We start from the raw sequence: 21,497 nt of genomic DNA on the forward strand, positions 1-21,497 counted from the left end.
ATAAAGGCTATGCAAAACTCTATGGTGAATTTCAAACCACCTAAATCCGAATGTTAGAATAAACTAGAATTTTTCTTCATCACAGTCCCAGCAAGCCAATCCATGCTGATCCATAAGTGAGTCCTACCTGCAAAACTGGATAAACGAAACTATTGCTTATCACTAATGTGCAAACACATGTAAAATCTGCAGCAAATGCATGCAAGAAGGATTACTCTACTTTAGAGCACAGCTAATAGGGATCCTATAAAAGACAAAAACACATGATTACAAGTTTCACACCTTCCACAGAGCATTGATATTTCACCTGATGCTTCTATCTGTTTTGATATCTTGTGTTGAAATCCTCAAAGAGTTACTAAATGAAAATGTAACATAGACACAATGCACTGCAATAAATGCTACTCTTTTAAGGTTTGTCCAACCTTTTTAGTGTAATTAGAAAAATGGGTAGAGGTGTGGTGGAGAAACATAAAGGTGTTTCTGTTCTCTGGTGCATAATCTGAGGGGGAGGAGTAACAAGAGCAAATAAAAGCAGCAAAAGATCAAGTTCAACATTGAATAAACACAGACTCTCTCAGCTAAAAGGAACATGGGGAATGGTGAGATCGTTTAAACACATATTAGCATTTCTTTTAAATGTCATCAGGTGAAAGGTGATATGATTTCACGAACTTTTTTGTTTTGTTTTTAGGTAACATCAGTTCAGCTGCATATCAATCCTCTGGGCTGGAGGCAGCTTCCAGACACATACAAACAGCCTCTATTGTCATCTACTGTGTGATATTTATAGTTGGCACTCTGGGCAATGGTTTGGTTATCTACGTGACAGGCTTCAAAATGCAGAAAACAGTGGAGACAGTTTGGTTTCTCAACCTGGCCATAGCTGACTTTCTCTTCACCGCCTTCCTGATTTTCTCGATCATTTCTCTCTCTCAGAGTCACCGATGGCCTTTTGGACAATTCATGTGCAAGCTCAACACCTTTGTGAGTGTAGTCAACATGTTTGCCAGTATCTTTACTCTGATGGTGATGAGTTTGGATCGTTATTTGTCCATCTGGATGGTGGTGTGGGCCCACAACAAGCGCACAGTCTCCAAAGCTCAGCTCATATGTGTTGGTATCTGGGTGATTGCTGCGGTCTGCAGCACTCCTTATGCCACTTTTCGCACTGTTTCAGAAAGCAATGGGAGTCATTATTGTCACTATAATTTTACAAGCAAGGAATCAACATGGAGTCTATATACTTTTCGCTTTCTTATGGGCTTTGTGATTCCATTCCTGGTAATACTTGTGACTTATGTAGCCATAGGCATCCGTGCAATGCGCATGCCGAGAACAAGGCGACAGAGATCCTGTCGAATCATTTTCGCCATCATTTTTACATTCTTCATCTGCTGGTTACCCTTCCACGTTTTCAACTTCATAGAACCAGCTTCAACTAACCCAGATCTCAGGAACATTGTTAGAATCATAGGTCCTCTGACTGTGAGTCTGGCTTTTCTGAACAGCTGCCTGAACCCCATCCTCTATGTTTTCATGTGTGAAGAATTCACGAAGAAGCTTCGGCAGTCCATATGTTTTGTACTTGAGAGTGCTCTGGCAGAGGACCACATATCATTTATGTCCACTCACTCCATGTCATTAACTTTGTTAAAGACTTTCCAAAAGTCAGACGCTGCAGCAACTTCAAATAGGACGGACACGGCTGATTTGAAATCCTTCACAGAAAGCAAAGTGATCACAGAGGAGACACCGAACACTGAATAAGATTTCAACATCAGCCAATGTAAACTGAAATACATTATTTCATATCAAACTGAGTTAAATCGTGCACTCATGCACAGAACTGTGTTAATACGTTACTTCATGTTAAAGCACAGATTTACTTTTAACTGCTCTTACTATTGCAGGGAGTACTCTCACTGTACTCTCTTCAAGTGTAAGAAAGAAAAGTTACTACTTCTCTGATCAATCTTAGTACCAGAAAAACTATGTGAAAGTGCTGCAGCTTTGGGTTGTAATTATTAATTTATTGATTAAAAAACCAATGTGACTTTTATGTGAATTTTTTTAGACTTTCAAGATTACATTTAATAAGTTTTCTATTTGTGTACATAACTTTTTCATGTTTGAGCTTATTAGGCCATGTTTATTAGTATCAGCATCCATTTCCAGTGTTGGGAAGGTTACTTTTAAAAATTTATTAAACTATTGATTACAGAATACATGCCCCAGAATGTAATTTGTAACGTATTCTGTTAAGTTACTCAATGAGAGTATAACGCATCCTGAATATTTTGTATTGTTTAATACATTATCATGCTTTTTACAACTACATGAATGTACTATTGATGTGTGATTTATTAATATTACTGAAGGCTACTCGTCATACCAATACCAACTAGATTTTTAAATAATATAATATAATATGAGTAACAGATTAATTTATATAATTAATTAATATAAAATGAGCAACAGTAGGGTGGGCGTAGAAAACTATTTCTGTATCAGTAATATGTTTTCTTTTTGTCTGCTTTCAGAACTGCACGTGCTTATTTGCAGCTACCAGGTTGTTAAAGTTATCCATCAAGTCTAACAGTCTGCAGTCTATTATGAACTAACCTCAGCTAAAGCCAACTAATAATGTTAGCTCAGTGCCGAGTAGCCTTCAGTAATAGTAATAAATCACACAGCAATACTACATCGAAGATACTGAGGTGGCTCATAACCAGGTGGCTACCACAACTAAAACAAGGTAGTTGCAGTAAACTAATGTTGTTTTTGTTTTTTTAAAGAACTTGCTTCCAGATGTGTCTTTAAGTTGGAGTCTTTTGACCCTGAGAGCAGCTTGGTTGCTGGCAAACACAGTTTGCATTGAACAGTCAGATTTCGCCCATCCCTTTCTTCCTTAAATGTGACATTGTGTCGGAATTTCCAAGTAGAGAATGCATTCCTGCCCGTGCACTGCTGGCTTTGTTGTGCTGGCTCCGGGTCAATTGTGTTACGGACTCCGGCAACATTAACAGGACGCTTACATTAGAGCATCTTATTGCGTGTTTGTTTGGGTTTCTAACAAAGCGTGGAATTACCAAAATTAAAGAGGGGATAGGCTAACATATGAAACAAGAAAAGACCGCTGTGTAATCAATTTATTTCAACAAAGTAACTGTATTCTAATTATAATCTTATAATCTTTTTAAACGGTAACTGTAGCAGAATACAGTTACTCATATTTTTTTATTTAAATATGTAACATTGATACATGTATTCTGTTACTTCCCAACACTTTCCATTAAACTGTAATAATAGATTTATTAACACTTATTGCACTTTTTAAACACTGTAAATAAAAAGATACTCGTCAGTTTCATTACCACTCTAAGACTAAAAGATAAAAAACATTGAAATGTTTTTGCTAAAAAAAAGAGTTTTAAAGAGCATTTGCCTAACAAGAGAATCAATACTGAACTGTAACACACAGAGGCAGGGTACACCGTTGGTATATGGCCAGTCTTTCACAGGGCTAACACAAACCATTTGCACTCACATTCACACCTATGGGCAATTTAGAGCCACCAATTAACATAACCCTACTAATTGCATGTATTTTTACTGTGGGATGAACTTCATCGCTCTCTTGATTGCTTCCTTTAGCATGGGATACACTGGACCATCCTTTAAGAAAGGAGAAGAATGTGTACAATATAATCCACAAGATAAACTAAGCTTGACAAATGTGTGCAGTGATGTGTGTGTAACTTTTGAAGACTCCCAAGCACATGATCCAGTCCACACACAAATATGAATAAATATATAATCCGTGTAGAACACCTGGTAGAACAGAACTTAGCGTGGAAGAAGTAGTTGATAAAGATGGAAAAAAAAATTTAAAGTGAAAAGGTATCAGTAAAAATGCAAACAAGAAAACAAAATTAAAAGTAGATGAAGAAAAATGTGTCCGATTATGCGAAGTTAGCTGTTCGGGATGCACCAACAACAGTAGTACTAGAAGCCCTCACTGTCTTTTCATCAATCTAATTGAAATTGGAAAATTTTCATTTTAATCTATCAGAATCAGAGTACTTTATTAATCCCAGAGGAATCACTGGTCACAGTTGCTCCAAGTCAGTAAGAACAGTAACTAAAGTAAATTAAATAACACACTATATTACAAAGTTACAAAATACAATCATGATGGGCTGCCTAGACTAAAAATGCCCCAGCCCCGAATAGACCAATGTGCACATTCTAACTACTGTATTTCACAATGCTGCCACCTTGTGACCAAAGTCACAAGTGATCTCAAGAACCGACAATGCACAGAGCCTTTAACATCCCGAGAGGAATCTCAATCCAAACCTTGCACCTTGCCACTGGGGAGCTTCTCAGCAACCTCGGCCCTCTTCATAGAGGATATCTTGATTGGGAATTGGAGTTCCTTAAAGTTATCTTTCCACAGTCTTTGTCAGCAACTGTCCTTACTGACCATACATGACCTGAATAAAGCCCTTTTTTTTTCTTGTGGTATTAACCCAACAGTTTGTCAGAATCTCCTTGAGAGGTAAGCTGAAAGTCCTCCTGACCTACTCACACAAGTTTTTACTTCTGTTAATTCAGAAACCACAGCCCTTTTGGCCCTTCACTACCCATCTGCTGCTTCAGAAGATCCAAGGGTCAACCAGGCCTAGAAATCCTCCTTTACCCTGACCAGTGTAAACCACTAGTACCTAGCAGTACATCTCATCCTTAGGTTGCCACCACAACAGGCACCAATAACTTTATAAATACAACCTCTGCTTGCTGGCTCTGCAATAGAGGTCTTAAACATGGAGTGAAAAACCCTATGGACTGGGGCATCTGCCAGACACTCCTAAATTTTCCCATTTAGGTTTTCCAGGTCTGCCCAGACAGCCTTCACCATCATGTAATCCAGTTCACCATTGCTAGTCACATTACCCAAGTATCCACAAGACAAGGCCTCAGATGACAGAACTATAAAGTCAATCATTGACCTTTGGCCTAAAGGGGCACTGACACCAAGCACACTTATAAGCAACCTTGTGCTTGAACCTGGTTAACTGGTTAACCTGCTTAACACATAATAATAAAGCACCACACTGATTCAGAACAAACACGCTATTCTTCCCACTCACCCCTCTCAGGTGTCCCTGTAATTGTGCTTGTGAGTGCCAAAGTCTTGCAAAAGAACTGTAGCTGGCAAGATATTCTGAACTAAGATATTCTGAACTATAGATGTGATATTATTTGTCCTTAAAAGTAAAAATAAAAAATAATGAATTGGCAGGTGTAAATAGGCTATTTGCAGAAGATGAACAGTCATGTCTTTAAAAAACTGGTGGAAAACATCGAGCAGGACACAGGACACCTGACACAGGACCTGAGAGATGTATTGGACCCTTCAGTTGATCCATCTACTGTTCACTGAAACTTCATCAGAAATGGTCTCAGTGTAAGGGTAGCTGTCAGAAGCCGTCCTTAAGGAAGGGAAGTAGGGATAAAAGGCAGAGGTATGCCAAATTAGACAAGAACTAGACTGAAAAGCAACAACAGTGACAACAGGTCTTACGAAGTAAAGAATCCAAATTTGAACATTTTATGTTCAAATGGTCGTCAATATTCATGGACGGGGGCCTAGAGTCTCACAACAGTGTTTCTAGCCACTCAGCATAGAAAACACAGTGGAGGCCCCGCCATGGCTTGGTGCTGCATTACCACCAGTAGCCGTGACGATCTTGTCAAAACTGAAACATGAACGCAGAAATGTGCCATGAAATTTTGATCCGCCTTGCAATATCACCTGGAAAGCATGCAATTCTCATAGCGTTATTCTTCAGCATGATAAAAGTATCAGTAAAAGCATACCTGGATAGAAAAAAAACTGTTGGCATTGGAACTGGCCTCACCAGAACTCAGATCTCAGCAATATTGAAGCAATGTGGGATCATCTTGACAGTGAACAGATGAAAAAGACAACTAACATCCCAAGTAGAGATTTGAATGTTCTTCAAGAAGCCTGGAGAACTACACCTGGAGACTACTTAAAGAAATGACAAGAAAGCTTGCCTAAGAGAGTCCGAAATATAAAGTTTATGAAAAGTGGCTCAAGAATTTTGCACACTTGTGTATTTTACTCTATACAAAATGACATGCAAATTTTAAGACATAAGCAGGTTTTGGTACTTCATCAATGACTATTATAAGTGTGACGTGAATACAAATGAAAGAATGAGTCATGATATATACCTCATTACCTGCAGGATGCGCGTTAACACATGCCAAGATTAAAGAAGTAAAACTAAAAGTGGAAGAGATTTATATTAAAGCACTTTAATACACATTTCATTAATCTTGAGATTTTACAAGTCATTGTGTCTGGAAAGTACTACTGATGAAACAGTTAGATGTATACACTAGATTTTTACAAATTAATAAAAAAAAAAAATGTACACGCTTTTCTATGAGTCAGACTGTGTAGAAACAGGTGTATTCAAGCACTGACTGCTTCTTTCCAACAAAGTCCTCTCTGTACTGGAGAGCTACAGAGTAGCCAGTCAGTGATCATAGAGCTCCTTCATTTCCTTAAGGACCTTTATGCTCTCACTGTATCTTAATTGATTCTTGTTGGAGCACTCCTTCCATCTATGGAAAAAAAGAAAAGAAAAAAGAAATAGTTCAATTGTGCACCTTTTACCTTTTCCTTGAAATAAACTGAAATTATATTATTTTCCTTCTTAAAAGATTCATAAAAACTTTCATACATGATGCTTGCTACATAACAAAATCTGATTTTGAACATTTCTAACTGAAAATTCATACATACACAGTTTTCATCCAGCAATAACAATATTAGAAGGAGGAGGAATGGTAGTTCAGAGGTGGGCTAAATGTTCAATTTTTATGAGCCAGCCTTTTGAAGTAATTTTAATACAACTGCTCAACTGTGATCGCTCCTTTTGTCCAGCTGTTTCCAAATGAAACAGGCACATACTAAATTTTACTGTTTAGTCTCCCTTCTTAATTCAATAAAGTTATTAAACAGCAGGTGGCACTCATGGAGGATCAAACTTTGCAAAGCTATATTTTGGGTCCCATGACAAAGACTACTTCATACCCACAAGACGACAGCTCGTCAATCACCAAAGACACTGAACAGAGTAAACACTGGCAGATGAACTTTAAGTCTGAGCATTATTGAAGGTCATATTTTTACATTTCAATATCCATGGCTCAGTCTATTGTAAAACCTGTGCCCTTGTTTTATCTTTTCTTTCTTTCTTTTGACTTTCTAGAGTCACTGAACATGCTGACTGGCTGGCTTTGCACAAGCTGTGAAATCAAACTGTGAAAGGTGCAATGACTAACTTCACAAATCCACCTGTTTGAGCCCAAATATGATCAGATAACATATAGGTGTCTTTCAGGAATACTTCAAATCCTTTATATTAAAAAAATGCATAGAATAACTACACTGTCTGTTATTGACAAATGTTGTTTTTGTGAGGCAGTTTTACTTCACAGGCACATTGGTTGTACCACAGTACCACACACAGCTCTATGCTGAGCTGACACCTTGACATAACAAGGAAAAAATAGTTTTTTGTTTAAAAAAAAAAAATGCTGTTTATGTTTATGTTTAGACGATTAAATATTAATTTATTATTTTAAACATGTATTACATAATCTATTAATCTTATAATTTGGATTTCCACAGTTAGTCAAAACAGCTCAGAGCCTCATTTATTCATTTCTTTGTTAGCTCTATTCAGCCTGTTGCTGTCCTCTTGTGGTAAATCACACTGTAAAAACTTTTCATTATCCATTAAAAGATTTGACGTTTGCCTTCACTCATTTGTACCTGGTCATTAGTGTTACACCCCTTTCTCCCTAAAGAGTTGGTGAAATTAATAACATCTGAATAAGTACGTCCAGAGGTGAAGCCTTGAACAAAGTTAGTTGTTTACAGTGTGTGACTAAATCATTTCAAACCAAGAACATATTATTTTTTGTCATAAATGACTTTTCAAGAAAAACATACTTTTGCCTTATCTTTTTCCAACGTTCCATGTGGTCACATATGAGAGAACCTGACACAGCAACATCTGTCAACTGTGAAAAGAGAGGTAGTTAAAATTCATGGTTTTGTCTTACTACCTGAAGACCTTCATGTATGAACAGATCTGTAAAATTAAACAAATCACAATGCAATAATAACTTTGGTGAAAGGCATATTATACAAGAACCTTGGTAACAGTTGGTTTTTCAGTAGGCGGGATCCTGAGATTGATGGGTTCACCAGAGGAGTTGACTGGACAGGCGGTCGGAGGAGGAAGTCGGTACACATTCTGACCTTTACCGTTGATTGTGTCTGTAACCTAGGGCAAAAAAAAAAAAAGATTACTGCTAAACCCTTATTTCCAATAACAATACTTATTGATGCCATAACATGCCATTTTGTTTTTGGGGAGGCACTGACTAAAACAAAAGTACGAGTACACAATCAGATTCAATCAGGTTTCAAATACATTTTATGCACCATTTCGTCTCACAAACAACCTCACTCAAAAATATTGTCACTGTAGGGATCATCCATTAAAAACAGTTTCATTATGTCTTATTCAGATAACGTTGATTAAAACATGTGTAACAAGTCAGTTACATTTGCACTAGGGAAAACAAAAGGAGACAATAGTTTGGCACACAGCGTACTGCAGTTACTTTGAAAACAATTAATTTAATTACATTAGACCTTGGGTTAAGAGCGCAGAGCTGCGCGTGCCACATCCTATGAGAAAGGGCCCTTACACTCTACCCTGCAAAGTTCCACATTAGCAAAATTTAAAAGACCTCATTTTAAGTTACCGTAGATGTAAGAGATAAGTTTAAATTTAAATCAATGTGCCCCTGTGTTTTTTTGTGCATTTGTTGGTTGCACATTTGAATAAAACCTCCAGCATCTTGTCCATTTATGACCCCACCTCTTCCTCTACCATGCCCTGTGGGGAGCTGGGGGAAGCAGCTGGTTCTCGAACAGAAGGATTATTCCTCATCCATGCACGGCAGATAGGATACAGTGGGGTGGCGGTGTTGAACTGAGCCAGATCTACACTGCGGTCAAACAACTTAATAACGTAAGCATCTAGTAAAGGCAGAACAAGAGAGAAATTAATTAAAGGTAAGAAAACGGTCACAAGTGCAACAGACAAGATGGTTACACAGTAACCAAGGTACATCAAAGAAAAATTCCAATCATTTTTCATTCATTTACTTTGCTTATGCTGATTGCTTTCTGGAATGCTCTCATCCATCTCTTTTCGCTTCTTTCTCCGGTGCTGTGGAAATCGAGCCGACGGTCTGCAAAAGAAATGTTTTTTTAAGAAATATATTTTTGGAGCTTAAAAGAGATTCAAAGTAATTTCTCATACAATTTACGTAAAATTATATTTTCATTTCCAGACAGACAGATAAAAAAAAAGTCTAAATATACCCTGTTTTGAATGCCCTGGTATTTCTTTGTGAAGCACTTTGTGATCTTTGTTTTGGAAGGTGCTATATAAATAAAATTTTACTTACTAAATAGAAAAAAGTTACTGACAAGTCGAGTTTAATTAAAACATAAACACTTGCCTTTTTCCAGCCGATGTTGGCGATAAATCCCTAGAGACAACAGGTGGAATATGCATAAATTGCAATTAAAAAATAAATGTTTAAATAAAATCATTGAATCAGCACACCCAATTGTAAAATATTATATTAGCAGATCATTAAAAACTAAATAAAACCAAAATCACTGGTCCATACTTGTTCAAAGAGTCTGCTGACAATTTTCCTGGGTCACCTTCATTTTGTTCTCTGCTGAAAACATCTTTATATTAGTTTTGTTATTAAGAATAAATCGATTCTGTAATAATTATATGCTAAACAATTAATTTTGCTAACCTTTCATTTTCACTCTTCTCTACCAGTCCCTTTAAGACCGCTTCTAATTTGCTGCGTGCACCAGCCCCGTCTAAGTCTGCAAAAGTAATAATGAAATAATTAATGACAACAACAATACTCACTTTAGGTGACACTCGCCACCTGTATTACTTAGCTTTTAAGAATCCTGTATAATCCTGTATAATCCGAACCACTCAAGCTTACAAGCGAATGTACTCCAAAACAATCACAAGAATTTATACCACACAAAAATTTGGAAAATCTGAAACGGAAAAGGAAAGGAAATATTGACAGTTGCTGGTACCTGGCCTTTCCGTCTTGATCTTGACGTGTTGCATTGTGTCCGCCTTTCTATAAACACCCCGTGGGAACTGACGGACTTTTAAAACCACACTTTTGCTGTTTCGATTATTTAGATTTACAATAAATTATGTTTGATTCCTTGCTAACGGCGCCGTTAGCCAAGCTAGCTGTGTAGTACCGTTTACAAACAGTTAGCTGCATTAGCCGTAACCACTGGTTAACAGTTAAGCTATATAACGTTATTTACGTTTAGCTATTAAAACCATTAAGCAAATAACGGTTATCCCTATCGACTTCCATATAGTTAATAGAAAGATACAGCACAATAGTCGTTTATGATTTATACCAAGGTTTGTGGAGTAATGGCCAAACTACTGTTGCTAACTTAGCTTATTTTTGACAAACGCATACCCTTACTAGACTTTCCTCTTCCGCGCGCTGCCAATTTCCTATTAGCTGATTGGTGCCTGTGCAAACCGGGCCGCCTATATGATTGGTCAAATGTTATATCAATCATTTTTAATTCGTTCCCTATTGGCTGTATGTCGTGTAGTAAATAACGTTCGGGATACACAACAAAAGCTCTCTTCCACTTTCATCGAGAATGTGGTGGGTTTGTAAAATAAACGCGAAGTTACTATGTTTTTAGTCAGAACGTGAAATTTGAATGATAAATAGATGTTCATAGAGCCTAACGGAGAAGCGTAATTTATATTCTTAAAGGGAATTTCTGGCATTTGAAGTAACTTTGTGTGTAGACAAGTAAACTCGGAAGAGTTCAGTAATGGGGGCATCGTCTTTTTGTTAGCTAAGTAACCCACTCAGATTAACACCTCAGTCCAGATATGATTTGGGGTGCCCGAGGTAAACCAAGCCCACGTTGAAACTGTGTGTGCTTTCTTGTGGTCGTTGATGTCTCATCGGTCACCTCCAAAGGTTGCTATGAATTCCAGGTGAGGATCTAATGACACATTTTGTAGCACCCTAAACAGAAGAAGTTATAGTTGGTAATATGTGTTCTTCTTACAGTGGACCTGTGCTCACAAAGCAGAATCCCTTCCCACCAGCACCGAAAGTGAGGACGGCACACTACCACCCATCCAGCAACCAACCCCTTTCAAAGAAAGAGAAAAAAACTGTATGTTTTATTTTCAAAAACAGTTAATATACTGCAAGAAAAACAGATTCTCATTGTGATATCTATCTATCTATCTATCTATCTATCTATCTATCTATCTATCTATCTATCTATCTATCTATCTATCTATCTATCTATCCTTTTTGTTCTTCTTGCAGACACTAAGTCCTGTACGTTTAAACCAGCAATCCAGAACAAAGTTACATAATCTAAACCAAGAGAGCCAGCAGCTGTCTAAGAAGCATGACCGTTTTTCCTCCATTGATGGACAACCTGTTCTTAAAGAGTCCCAGGCCTCCACTGTCTTTGAATTCTCTCCTGATAGAAATACTGCCTTATCTGACATGGACGAACCCAAAAAATCTGGAAAAAGGGGGAATTCCAGTGTTTCCCAAGTTCAAGGATGCCAGGAGGATTCTTTGCTGGCAAAGTATGTTTTAATGCCTTCTGTAATTTTCTTAAACAGAACTAAAAAATAGTTTCACAGTGACAATTTTTCATGATTAGATGACAATGTCATAGTGACCCAGATTATTTTTATTTCATTTTGCATGTGACTTCTTTTAACTAAATCTGACCTTTGCTTTGTCAGATATGTAGAGCGTTTTCGCCATGGTCAGCCACAGAGTCGAGAGGAGCGCCATCAGGTGGCCTCTGCCAGTGGAGAAGAGCAGGCACCTTTTTGGTGGATGTCACATTCATCTCTCAGCAGTTCAACACCAACTAAAACAACAGACGAAGGTGCACTATATTTACAGTCATTGGTGTATTTTATTCCCCGTTACCAGCTGCTTAATTCTATCGAATCCTTCTGTGTACTGTATTTCTCTGAAAAGATGTTATCCAACTTCTGAAAGAGGACCAGGATGCTGCTCTTTATGATCCATCTGCACGGCGTGACCATAACAGATCCCCTTCTCCCTACAGAGGATCCAATAGTGTGAGTTGTATTTATAAGCTAAGAAGAAATAAGCCATAATGTATCAATTTTTGTAGCAAATCTGCTTCTGTTTCTTGAAAAAAAAAAAACAGATCCATAAGATGGGGGGAAAGGCACCACCAATTATTCAGTTTTTATTGTTTGTGTATGCTGTCACAGTGGATTATAGGGTTTACATTGTCCCTTGATTTACACCACACATGTCCAAAGTGCCTGGGATTCTGATTGTCTGCAGAAGCAACACTTTATTCCGACTAAGTTTGCATATAAACATTTCCATTTCAGCACCACACTCCATTTGGAAGTCTATGTGTTTATTAAATGCCTGGGAAGTCGCCGTTTATGCAACCAGATTTGACACGTTGTTCAGCCTGCTAAGAACAAATGCATTACCCTTTTAATTAAAATCCTGCAAACGTGTTTATTTATTTGGGAGGATTTATTTACACGGTATTGCAAGTCTTTATATGAAAAAACATGTTTTTTGTTTCCCAGCTTTTGTCCGACACATCACAGGGTGAATTTGATGACAGGGAGATCCTGCACCTTCAAGAAAAGGCCAGCAGACTTCTTCTGAGGGGGTATAAAAACTGTTGAGCAATATTAAAGATAAATGACTTCAGTTGTAGTAACTTTTTTTTTTTCTAACAGTGAATGTTCTGTGAGTGATGGATCTGTCCCTGTCAGCTCAGAGGGGCTGGGATGCTCAGATTTCTCCTCTCCCATCAGTATAGATGAGCCAGTGAAGCAACCTTTGATTCCCAGTTTATTCAAAAATACTACTGGTAGGGGAAGAGTGTGGACTAGAATACCTTTTGTTATTTATAGACAGATTCTATTTTGCGTGCTGCTGTGTTTTAAACTGTGTGTTAACATTTACAGCAAAGGCCAGCTCAGACTCAGCTCATGGTGTGTCCTTCCAAAAATCTGTCATGCCTTCTTTGGTGCCTCCTACCCGTCCAGAGGAAGACATATTGTTCCAGTGGCGTTTAAGGAGGAAAATGGAACAAGCCAGAGAGAGGCCCCTGTCTGTGCAAGCCTCCAGTCCTCATGCATTTGGTTGGCAGTCCATGAGGTTAAGCTATCCCTCCATCAGTGAACAAGCTTACAAGGTTGGAACCAAACTGTTTGTTACATTATCCATATTCTTTGCACAAATTTACAGAATAACATTAATTTGCTCTTCAGGAACAGCAGGGTACCCAACCCCCTCAATTCTCACAAAGAGATACTCATTCACACATCACTGATGCCCAGCCAGAAACCACTGAGGCCCAGAGGTTCTGTCCCCCAGCTCCAGGCCCTTCGCTATTCCCCACCATCAATGTTTCTGGTTCAGTCCCTCAGCTGCAGAGCATTGCCCATGTTCCTTCCCACATGCATTTTCTCTGTGACGTCTTGCCATGTCCCATCCAGTCATCTCATGCCAAAGTGCACCAGAGCATTTCACAAAGGTTAGACGAGTCACAAACCAAAGTTCTTCACAAAAAGACCCAAGTCCCCGAAAGCCTTGGAGAATTAACTCTTTGTGAACGCGTGTCACTCACTCTACCTGCGCCATCTGAGAGAGAGTGGCCTGATCACCAAAAAATGTCTGAGAAGAACAAGAAAAAGAAAATGGGGATGAAGCAATCAGAGGTAAATGGGAAGGAGGAAGCAGCACTCGCTAGACAGCAAAAGAAATCAGCAAGGTGAATTATTGAAATATGGGCACTGTTTAAAAGTCTTAGTGATAAAAAAAATATGTGTTTGATACCGTTAACATTTTGTGGGATTTATTCTTCACAAACAGGAATTCATTACATCAAAAGCTTCCCAAAAAGGTCACATCATGTAAAGAGCAGCAGCAACCAGAGAGAAGACAGGAGCTTCCCAGTGAAAGCTGTGCTGGTGATCATGAACCACCACCATCTCCTATCCGCAATGCATTAGGACAGGTAAACATGCAAATGTTCAGTGTTATTTCTTTATTTGAAGCCACAGAGGCTGTGTGCATATTTGGTCTTTTCTGGTTTTTCTCTTCTCCCACATTTGTGACATCTCTGCAGTATATTTGATAAAGTGAAAGAAAGCTGTCTGTTTGTTCTCAGACTTTGGCAATTTATGATTGTTTACAAATCTTAATTAATCATTTGTAAAGGCCACTGACAGATCTGGTCTTTAGAAGACTGTATATGAAGTATTTAAATAAAATACACACAAGTTTTTATTGAATATAATTACAGGTCTACCTTCACTATGCATGTCCGCACATCTTTTTTAGATGCCACACTAGTCATAAGGTTCAATGTGATCAAGGTAATTAATATGCATTAACTGGGGTGTTTTCATTTGACCTTAACAGGTAGTTTCAGAGGTACTGTTTCCTACGGTGGATTCCTCTTCTCCAAAAAAGATTCCTGTTTCATCTGATTCTCCTTCCTGCACCGTCTCTGCACCTTCACCACCGCCAATTCCTCCAAGCAATGCCCTGAACTCTATGGAGGTCATTTCACAGCTGCTGCAAGAGGCCGAAGGTAAGCTTATGGTGGCAAAAGGCACCAATCTTTAGCCTGTAAACAGCTGCGGTGATTACATAAATAGATGCTTTTTCCCATATTTTAACTTTTTAGTTCAAAAACCCTACAACAGTTTTTTTTGTTGGTGTTGTTTTTTTTTTGTGTGTGTGTTATGGGAATTAACATAGAAAAAAACCTGTTATCTCATTCCTTTTTTAAGGATAAGCTTATAATATTGTAGTATCTGTCCTCTCACTCAGATTAAACTTTTTGTTTTAGATTCAGATGAAAAAGAGTTTGGAGATGATCCTCTGTTACAAGTTCTTCGCAAACAGAGAAAATGGGTGAAGGAGCAGATCAGGTAAAACTGAATTAGATTATCACCATTACTGTAATGATTAGAATCCTTTCCTGTTTATATTTCTAGCATTAATTTTTTCTTATAATCTATTGGAATCAATTGACAGTCATGTAAATAGAGTCGATTGCCAGAAAAAGAATGATTTTTTTTTTATGTTGTTGTTGTTTTGTTTGTTTGTTTTTTGTTAGTGAGGTGGACTCCATCTTAAATGAATTTGTGGAAGAGCAACAAGTTACTTGAAGAACATCAAGAGACAGTTTGTGTAGTCACATTTATTTATTTTTTATTTTATAAAGAAATAAAGTTAATTTATATTTTTGAGGACATTTTTCTACAATAAAGGTTGGAGATGTGTCTCGGTGGATTATTATTCACAACACTGTGCATGTACAAAAGTTGCACACAAAAAGCAGGAGTTGGAAATGCTAACAGAGAATATTTACAAAGTAGAGTGGTTACTTGAAACATTATGTAACATTGAGTATTAGCAGAGCAGTATATACAAACCTTGGAGTGCAGGGAACATTAGAACTGTGCCAGGAACAGAGCAGATGTGTGCTTTGGCACATACCAAGTTCTGCTGCGAGTGCAGGAGCTTGAAGTTATTGCCATTTTTGTCAGTGTGACCATAAAGGCTTCCGCTGATTTATTTTTGTGTACGGTAAGGATGGCAGAGGTTTTAGTGTCGTCTGTTAATGCAATTTAAGTAAGAGGTGTGTAGCTCTGAGTGTGCAGCATAGGTGCAGATATGATAAGGATCCCATCTGGAGAGACCGCTGACTCCAAAGCCATGGTGTCCACTCCCTTTGGAATGCGGTAGCGACGGTTAAACTGCCGTGTTGTAAATCCAGGACCGTCCTTCTAACACAAAAGAGATGAGAAGTGAGATGTGTAGCACAAAAATGGAGAAAAAATATCCATGTACCTCAGCATACCAACCTTTCTCTCTTCATGCTTTCCTTGCACTTCTACAAAGTCTCCTATGACTTTGACGATCAGATCCTCTGGGTTGAAATGTTTCACATCAACTTGAACTGTAAATCCGCTGTCATCACAGGTTACCTAACAACAGGAGTCAACACTTCTGCATGATTAAACAAGACATAAAGTTCCTTACAGCAGCCTGCACTCAGTAGATATCCTTAACCATATTTCAGTGTGGGGAAACTGAAAACAGCTTTTCAATAAGACGTGGATCTGACTGAAAGCTCAGAAAAATGTAAAGGACTCCTTTTTTCCCCTTTTACTTTAAGCCAGGGGTTGTCAAACATGTCCAGGGGCCAGAATTGGCCTGACAAAGACTCCAGTCTGATCCACTGAACTTCTTTTGAAAATGTGGAGGGGACACTTTTTTTGTGTACTTTTACCTGTATTTTTGGTGGTTTAACAGCTTTTACTCCTGATAAATACCTCCCCCGTGGCCATTATTTCTCCACTAAAGTATTAAAAATAGATAAATCTATGAATAAGCAAAAAGTGTTACTATTACAGGACAGTCTGTGCAATGAGCAACCAGGACTCTTTCTGTAATTTTACACATTAAATTTTTACAATTTAAGAGCCTTGATGACAGATGTCTTACATTTACTACAGCAGGATTTCTTTATCAGATGTATTGTTTAAATTCTTTTTTTTCTTATACTAAGATAAATCAGGGATATCTGCTGGTTAAACCTCTTTACATTGACAGAAAGGGGAGTTTCAAAGGTTTTACACCACAGCCTGACCTTAAGTGGGTATGTGGTTCACAGTGTAAAATGAGTTAAAATGAGAACCATGGACAATTTATACTAACATATGTTAGTATAAAATGTAAATAAATTAAGTGACCTACCTCTGCAGAGCTGGCATTATCAGTCTCTGGAATGATTAATTTTGGGGACCAATTATATTGTCCATAAGTCCCGTTGAGCCGTGGAATAAGAGGTGGTAAAACCTTCTCCCAGGGGATACCACCAGCTGGCATAGTGGGTGGCAGGATGAAGTCCATTTCTAGTAGGCACAAAGTTTGAAAAATCAAGAGCTGACTAAACAGCAGTTAAGCCTACAGCACCCGAGGCTACAAGACATAAAGCACTGAGCAGTTACCTTTGCTTAAATTCTCTGGAGTGGAAAGAAGAGCTCTAGTTACAGCGCTTGTGTTCTCTGTGCTTCTCTCCTCTCTCGGCTCCTGGATGAGACTGACTTGTTGCGTGCCGCGTGTTTTATAGTGGAGTTGCATAATAAGTTGGGAATTCATCCTGGGACACCTTGCTTCTGTTATGTTCTGGACTGCGTACCCTTGGGTGTTCCGGCATGGTCACAGATAAACGTGTAGGCCTATTATTTTGAGAGTGACACAGCTGTTGCAGGCTTATTGTTAATTAACGTTGTTATTGGCCATTATCAAAGTTACAGCATGCAGCCTTTTTACACGGTCAGTGGCACCAATGCGGACTATTCATGTGTAATTATCAAAGCTGTTAAGAGCTGTATGCCTAAGGTTGGTTGTCAAGGAAGGTTTGTCCAAAAATAAATTCAAAAGACGACGTTAACCCTTGTTGGTTGACACCAGACGGACAGTGACAGCAGGGGCGTGCTAAACACATGCTACAGCACGTGTACTACCAGTAAACCACTGTCCTTCCCCATAGTTATGAGGTTTTTTAGACCTTTAGCAATATAATGTAGACATCATAAAATACATTTAGATTGCATATTACTCGAGTTTTGGCTTATTTTTGACTGCCAGTAAAATTTTAGATTTCACTTTAAAATTTTCATTTTAACTTAACTTTTAGCTCTACATGGTCAGTTCCCCGGTATATCTCTGACCTGTTGAAAGCTCGTTCTTCTTCCCAAACACTTAGGTCTTCAGGTCAGAGGTTGCTGTAGGTCACATGTACTAGTTTCAAAATTCGTGGTGATCGGGCTTTGCAGGCAGTGGCACAGAGGTTGTGGGATTCTCTTCCACCATCTGTACAGACTCCACTGACTCTTTTAAAAAGCAGCTGAAGACGTTTCTATACAATCTTTTAATGAACTTGTTGCTTTATGTTTTTATTTTATTGTTTTATATTATTATTTTATTTTTATTTCTGGTTTTTTAATGTGAAACAATTTTTACCTGTGAAAAGTGCTGAATAAATACATTTTACCTACTTACTAGTTCTTTTCAACCACTTCAGTCCTAATACATCAGATTTAATGAGTCAGTTTTATAAATGGACTGCCTGCTTTACTTAGTCTACCCTCTGTGTTAATGCTTTTTGTTTTTAGTGCAGTTCAGTGAAGCCAACTGTCATATATGGTTGCCGCGTTTCCCCCTGTAAGCAGTGTCATTTAAGCTTGGACTGTGACTAAAATTGGCTCTCAATGTTATGACTCATAAAGGATGACAGGGAAGTGGAGACATTTGGAGGGCTTAACTTATTGGATTTCACAACAGGCGCCAGTGGTCGTCTGGGCTTTGGGAGATTTGGCATATGTGACAATGAGAGGTATATACATTCTATAAGGAGACAAAACAGTTCACTGATCACATATGACAAAAAAACAAAACACAACTATACAGGTTTGTGCATTCAGTGGTATAACAATATTCTAACAACTTCCAAATTCAACTGAGTAAGATTGTAACTTGGCAGCATTGTGGATACTTTTTATTTATTTACACAGAAGTAAAAATAGTGCACAATCATACCATACCACAATAAACAGTTCAAAGACAAAAAAAACAAAAACATTAGTGAGTTGTTCATTATCTTATCATTACAAAATTTCCATGATCAGAAACATTGCCTATTTCAAAAGATGAATTACCCTTCTCTAAAGCCAAATAACTTACTCAAATGTCTTGGTGAGCACAGAAATGGTTTTGGGTCCTACATTGTTTATCTCTTGAAGATAGGTAACATTTACTCTTCCATTTAGTTGGATTTAGTTGACCAAAAACCAGGAAAACAACTGCCAAAAATCATTCACTGTTGTTCAGGGAGAAAAATTTTTTGGCCCATTACAGTGGATCATTAGTTTTACTGAGAAGACTAATCAGTTGAAATGAGGGGGGGGAAAAAAACAACCTCAAGGGATACCTAGGGGAATGGTAAAGGAGAGGTAATCTCCCACCTCCCCCCACTCTGCTCTGAAGTGCTGGTATATGGTGATCCACGTGGTGAGCACTGCTACCCATAACAGTAACCCTAGTGCCGAACGCTTCACATCTAGACAGACAGACAGAAAAACAAGCAATAAAATTAGTTACTGTCCAACAGTGGTCAAAACAACACAGTACAGTATCAAGTTGGCTGCTTAAAGCATTGCTTTAAAAACAAACAATACGTACATGGTTATAGGGCAGTGTTTTTTGTTTTTTTTAAAGTGGGTAAAACCTTTCTCAAGTTCTTATCAGAAAATTAGAATTTAAGCCCAAATTATTCTATACAAGGCCACATTATCATAAGAATTATATTTGTATAAATATAGCAAAAGTACTTACTATATTATTAAAAACTAATTTATTTTTAAAATCCTTTTTTCCCCTTTTAGGTAAGAGATCATGTATATTGATGAATACAACTTCTGTAAAAAAACAAAAAAAACAACCAGATCTAAAAAGTTACATGGTCAACTTTTCCTACAAAAACAAACTATTTCATTTTCTCAAGCTTATGAAAAGTGCAGTATTACCCAAAACTCTTTAAATAGGATGAAGACACACTTGGTAATGTGCAAGCATGTAAAATGAACATGGAATTCACACTGACAACCTTTGTCAATATCATATGTCATGACTGAATGTTTATTGAGGAAACAAATTGAATCCTACAAGAGTGACATCCAAAGAACAGCTACTGACAAAAAACTACAAGACTGAATACAGAGTGCAAAACTGAATACTAAATACATTTTTAAAAGGTTCTGAAACTCACATGCTTTTATCTGTAGCTGTTCAGTGTAGGCTGGCTTTAAGAAGGCCTCCCGAAAAAACCAAACAACATTGACAAGCCACAGGAAGGGGAGAAACGCAAAGCCACCTGGAGAAATAAATAAAAATATTTGACAGAACTAATCATTTACTAACCACTGAAATATTTTTAGGCGCATTAGTTCAAAATTTCGCCTTAACTTAAAAAAAAAAAGACTCACAGCCAGTGTAACTAACCTAGAATATACAAAACAGGAATAGGAAGTACAACTGTATAAAAAAGGAACATGAGGATTAATATTAATACTCTCACCTAGATAATATTTTCGGCAAAGGCTGAGCTTCTCCTCATTGGGCAGTCGCTCCAGGTTCATAGTGATATTGTACGTTCCTGCACACAGAAAGAAAACAAAACAGATTACAGTGCTGGACTAGCTCTGTCCAGCATCCAAAAAGAATATATATATATATTTTTTTTTTTTTACAAATAAAGGAATGCTTGTTATACAGACATTTAAAACACGCTCTTCCGCTGATTCTGAGACGATAATAAATCCGCTTTTTACTGCTTGACCGCTGAGCTAGTTCCTCAGATGACTGAAAAATTCACCTCAGGCTAAAGTTAGCAATCATTAGCTTAGCAACGTAACAAAAAGGCGTTACAAAATCGCTTGCTGTAAGTTTCCAGACTAACTCTCCAGATTGGGTAAATGTCGTTATAGAGTGTATCCAAAATTATGAATATCGTACATTAAGGTAATAATGTAATATCTTACCTTATCGTTTCACAGCCAAAAGTTAAAGAAAAACAAAACAATCAACACTTCCTCCTCCTTCTTCACAAGCGCTAGCTTCTTCTTCTTCGAAGGCTAACGCCAAGACTGAGGTGTTTCAGCGCCACCTACTAGGCTGTGCATCAGATTGCAGATTCTGCAATCACAGAATTTGAGACTGCTCCCATCCCACAAAGAACCTGTAGACGGTCACTGGTAGTTATTATTATTATTATTATTATTATTATTATTATTATTATTATTATTATTATTATTATTATTATTATTATTATTTCTCTACATTTTATTTACTAGTCCCGTGTCCCTTTAAAAAAAATCAACAACTCAGAGTACTGCAGTGCCACTATTAGTACCCCTTGCAGTAAACTGAGAAATGAACAGGCGCTCAATTCAGAGTATCTGTTCCAGTGTATCCTTTTCTTGACATTTTCCAATTTGCCCTGCATTATGTTTTCTTTATTCTGAGCACTGTTGGTGCTTTTGCTCCCATTTTAAAAAGTGCCACCTCTACACTGTCCTGTTTAAGTGACTAGTTTAGCCCCAGTGTCTGCCATTTCAGAAAAATAACACTGACAATCCTTTTCTTCAAAATATAAG

At 37.7% G+C, this 21,497-nt stretch overlaps 5 protein-coding genes across 10 annotated transcripts; 2 read left to right on the forward strand and 3 right to left on the reverse strand.

Moving 5' to 3' along the window:
* Nucleotides 1–592: 592 nt before the first annotated feature.
* LOC113031875 (C3a anaphylatoxin chemotactic receptor-like) lies at nt 593–1,818 on the forward strand. Its single transcript, XM_026184362.1, has 2 exons — nt 593–602; nt 695–1,818. The coding sequence occupies exons 1-2, from the start codon at nt 593–595 to the stop codon at nt 1,768–1,770; spliced, it is 1,086 nt and encodes a 361-aa protein (XP_026040147.1). The 3' UTR covers nt 1,771–1,818.
* Nucleotides 1,819–6,335: 4,517 nt separating this feature from the next.
* lin37 (lin-37 DREAM MuvB core complex component) lies at nt 6,336–10,787 on the reverse strand. 4 transcript variants are annotated; one of them, XM_026184364.1, is made up of 9 exons: nt 10,675–10,787; nt 9,961–10,036; nt 9,823–9,873; nt 9,649–9,678; nt 9,290–9,375; nt 9,000–9,160; nt 8,265–8,396; nt 8,060–8,130; nt 6,336–6,663 (listed from the first exon to the last, which is right to left on the reverse strand). In XM_026184364.1, exons 1-9 carry the CDS (start codon nt 10,778–10,780, stop codon nt 6,576–6,578), a joined length of 801 nt encoding a protein of 266 aa, XP_026040149.1. In that variant the 5' UTR covers nt 10,781–10,787; the 3' UTR covers nt 6,336–6,575. The 4 variants fall into 4 exon arrangements, with proteins under 4 accessions (XP_026040149.1, XP_026040148.1, XP_026040152.1 ...); XM_026184363.1 differs by having other exon boundaries at nt 9,823–9,876; XM_026184367.1 differs by lacking the exon at nt 10,675–10,787 and adding an exon at nt 10,265–10,668.
* A 26-nt stretch (nt 10,788–10,813) lies between these two features.
* On the forward strand, nt 10,814–15,554 carry proser3 (proline and serine rich 3). Of its 2 annotated transcripts, XM_026184361.1 has the most exons (14): nt 10,814–10,872; nt 11,200–11,216; nt 11,293–11,401; nt 11,560–11,831; nt 11,994–12,142; nt 12,238–12,341; nt 12,837–12,922; nt 12,993–13,126; nt 13,224–13,453; nt 13,530–14,032; nt 14,134–14,278; nt 14,686–14,857; nt 15,119–15,200; nt 15,389–15,554. In XM_026184361.1, exons 2-14 carry the CDS (start codon nt 11,206–11,208, stop codon nt 15,438–15,440), a joined length of 2,049 nt encoding a protein of 682 aa, XP_026040146.1. In that variant the 5' UTR covers nt 10,814–10,872; nt 11,200–11,205; the 3' UTR covers nt 15,441–15,554. The 2 variants fall into 2 exon arrangements, with proteins under 2 accessions (XP_026040146.1, XP_026040145.1); XM_026184360.1 differs by lacking the exon at nt 10,814–10,872 and having other exon boundaries at nt 11,156–11,216.
* On the reverse strand, nt 15,523–17,744 carry hspb6 (heat shock protein, alpha-crystallin-related, b6). 2 transcript variants are annotated; one of them, XM_026184369.1, is made up of 4 exons: nt 17,289–17,744; nt 17,035–17,192; nt 16,140–16,262; nt 15,523–16,058 (listed from the first exon to the last, which is right to left on the reverse strand). In XM_026184369.1, exons 1-4 carry the CDS (start codon nt 17,437–17,439, stop codon nt 15,903–15,905), a joined length of 588 nt encoding a protein of 195 aa, XP_026040154.1. In that variant the 5' UTR covers nt 17,440–17,744; the 3' UTR covers nt 15,523–15,902. The 2 variants fall into 2 exon arrangements, with proteins under 2 accessions (XP_026040154.1, XP_026040153.1); XM_026184368.1 differs by having other exon boundaries at nt 15,525–16,061; nt 17,289–17,725.
* A 1,063-nt stretch (nt 17,745–18,807) lies between these two features.
* Nucleotides 18,808–21,026, reverse strand: psenen (presenilin enhancer, gamma-secretase subunit). The gene is made up of 4 exons (XM_026184370.1): nt 20,883–21,026; nt 20,420–20,497; nt 20,111–20,215; nt 18,808–19,402 (listed from the first exon to the last, which is right to left on the reverse strand). Exons 2-4 carry the CDS (start codon nt 20,478–20,480, stop codon nt 19,263–19,265), a joined length of 306 nt encoding a protein of 101 aa, XP_026040155.1. The 5' UTR covers nt 20,481–20,497; nt 20,883–21,026; the 3' UTR covers nt 18,808–19,262.
* Between the last annotated feature and the right edge of the window lie 471 nt (nt 21,027–21,497).

Source organism: Astatotilapia calliptera, chromosome 11, assembly GCF_900246225.1.
Source record: "Astatotilapia calliptera chromosome 11, fAstCal1.2, whole genome shotgun sequence".
In the NCBI taxonomy this organism is placed as follows: domain Eukaryota; kingdom Metazoa; phylum Chordata; class Actinopteri; order Cichliformes; family Cichlidae; genus Astatotilapia; species Astatotilapia calliptera.